Source organism: Cynoglossus semilaevis, chromosome 1 (assembly GCF_000523025.1).
Source record: "Cynoglossus semilaevis isolate Cse_v1.0 chromosome 1, Cse_v1.0, whole genome shotgun sequence".
Classification (NCBI taxonomy): domain Eukaryota; kingdom Metazoa; phylum Chordata; class Actinopteri; order Pleuronectiformes; family Cynoglossidae; genus Cynoglossus; species Cynoglossus semilaevis.
Genome location: NC_024307.1, coordinates 1,367,897 through 1,370,306, shown reverse-complemented (window position 1 = coordinate 1,370,306; position 2,410 = coordinate 1,367,897). Strand labels below are relative to the sequence as shown.

The window sequence follows — 2,410 nt, the reverse complement described above, 5'->3', positions numbered from 1 at the left end:
AGCTGTGAATTAATCACGATTCATCGCGATTCATCAATATTCCTAAATATGACAAAACAGTTTGATGTTTGTGTTTATACTTTAGATTTAAGAATCCAAAGACAGGTCAAAATGACCCAGTGATACGATGGTTTGGACTTCACCTGGTCTGGACCAGGACAACTAGTACCACCTCAGATCTTTGATCATTTCCTGTTTATATTGAACTGTTCTCCTACAGTAGATACAGTAGGTGAAGGTCAGATGTAACTCACAGGGTCAGGTCAGAGGTGGGGCAGTTAAGGTGGGGCAGTTAGAGAGGTGAGGTGCAGACGGTTGGGACTTTTGAAGTTGGAGATGGAGCGACCAGAAAAGTGGAAAAGATGAAGACGAGATCAGATGTACAGATGTAGCGGTGGAGGACACGCAGAAGGTCTGAGATGGAGGCAGATCATCCTCTGTGGTGACCCCTGGTGGTCACAGTTGGACGTGAAAGTGCACTTCCTTTCTTTGACTCTTTTTCTTGTCTTTGTCCTGACAGGAACAAGAAGACCCCAACAAGTTGGCCACCAGCTGGCCGGATTACTACATCGACCGCATCAACTCCATGGCTGCGGTGAGTCGATCTCCCCGTCAGGACGAGTGTCTTCCCTCAGGCTCCCAGGGTGTCTGCGGAGGTGACGGTTGTCGGGGTCTTCTGGCGGGTCACAGTGACCTTTGACCCCCAGCCACTCTCCAAATGTTTGTACATGGTAAAACCTGACATTTTCTTTAGAAACGTAGAGACGGCAGGGCCAGTGGTGGAGACAGGAAGAAGATTTATTTTTCATCAACACAGAAAGAAGTTCTCTGGAAGGATTTTATTTCGGAGGTTGTTTTTTTTTTTTATGTGTGTGTATTGAGTTTCTAGAAGAAGTTCGTCCAAACACCAGGATTCTGTTGATTCACATTTAACAAAAACACAGCGACAGTTAAAGACCTGGTTTGTCTCATGGCAAACTGTAAATCATGTTATTGGACTGTGTCCTGTCACAGTGGTATGGACGGACGGACGGATGGACGGACGGACAGATGGATGGACAGACGGATGGACGGATGGATGGATGGACGGACGGATGGTTGGATGGACAGATGGATTGATGGTCGGATGGATGGACGGACGGATGGATGGACAGATGGACGAATGGACGGATGGATGGTTGGATGGACGGATGGATGGATGTATGGACAGACGGATGGATGGTTGGATGGACAGATGGATGGATGGTCGGATGGATGGATGTACGGTCGGATGGATGGATGGATGGACGGATAGATGGATGGATGTTGGATGGATGGAATGGATGAATGGTAGGATGGTTGGATGGACAGATGGATGGATGGATGAATGGTAGGATGGATGGATGGTCGGATGGATGGATGGTCGGATGGATGGTCAGATGGATGGATGTATTACCGTAATACGTAAACCTAGGACAGGGCAACAACTGACCTCAACTTTTATAATGGTAATAACTACATTAAGATTTCNCCCCACAGTCTGTCAGTCAGTTCTGTCAGTTCTGTCAGTGTCTTTCACTGCATATGTTTAAAGAAGATGTTCAAACCGGGGCCTGTGGCCTCGTAGTTGAGCCTTTCTCACGTTTATTCCTGATCCTGAAGAAGAAAAGTCTTGGTTCAACTAAGAAACAGGAAGTTTTTGCAGATTTTTCACATTTTTGTCAAATTACTAAAATGGCTGTAGCAGTTTTACAAAAAAAAAAAAAAATAGGGAGACAGCCTCCCAATTCCATGTGACTGGGAACTGTTAGTCCCAGTCATAAAATGCTCAGAATTCCAGTCGTTAGCCTCGGCCTCGGGGGAACAGCGGGATAATAGCCGTAGCCTTTAGTTTATATTTAGAATTCCTGATCAGATTTTTGTGCGAACAACGTTATTTTCCATCATTTATTTTGAACGAGTGCATTTTAGGCTTCATGCATCAGCGACACACGTGTTCCACATCAGGGTTCTGATGAGTTGCACTCGCCAGTTACACACTTAACTATGCGGGGTACATTAGCTTGAAGGTGTATCTGTGCCTCTAGGGGGCAGTTCCCAAAATTAAGGAATTAGCGAAGTACCTTTGCCGGTTTACCGACCGACTGTAATGGTATCCTGATGTGTTTGTTGGCCACAGGTTCGATCGCAGTTACAAATACCAGATGTTAGCGGGAGCTTTTTGGCCAGACTCATTGACACGCTAATCTGGCTCGCAGTACGACCAAATCACCCCCCCCCACACACACACCCCCACACCCCCCAACACTTGTTGTGTCCAACTTCCCATTGACTACAGTATAAATATACGTGTTGAGAGAAACGGGAGCCAGAGCTTTTATTTCTTGGCGGGGAGTGGAGGAGTGGGGGGGTGGAGGAGTGGGGGGAGGGG

At 46.7% G+C, this 2,410-nt stretch overlaps 1 protein-coding gene across 1 annotated transcript in view; it reads left to right on the top strand.

The window, feature by feature from the left end:
• Positions 1 to 2,410, top strand: part of daam2 (dishevelled associated activator of morphogenesis 2) — a 65,875-nt gene that overhangs the window by 35,389 nt on the left and 28,076 nt on the right. The window contains exon 4 of the mRNA XM_025059134.1: positions 521 to 595. Coding sequence (XP_024914902.1) covers positions 521 to 595 — 75 coding nt within the window. The remainder of the gene's footprint in view (positions 1 to 520; positions 596 to 2,410) is intronic.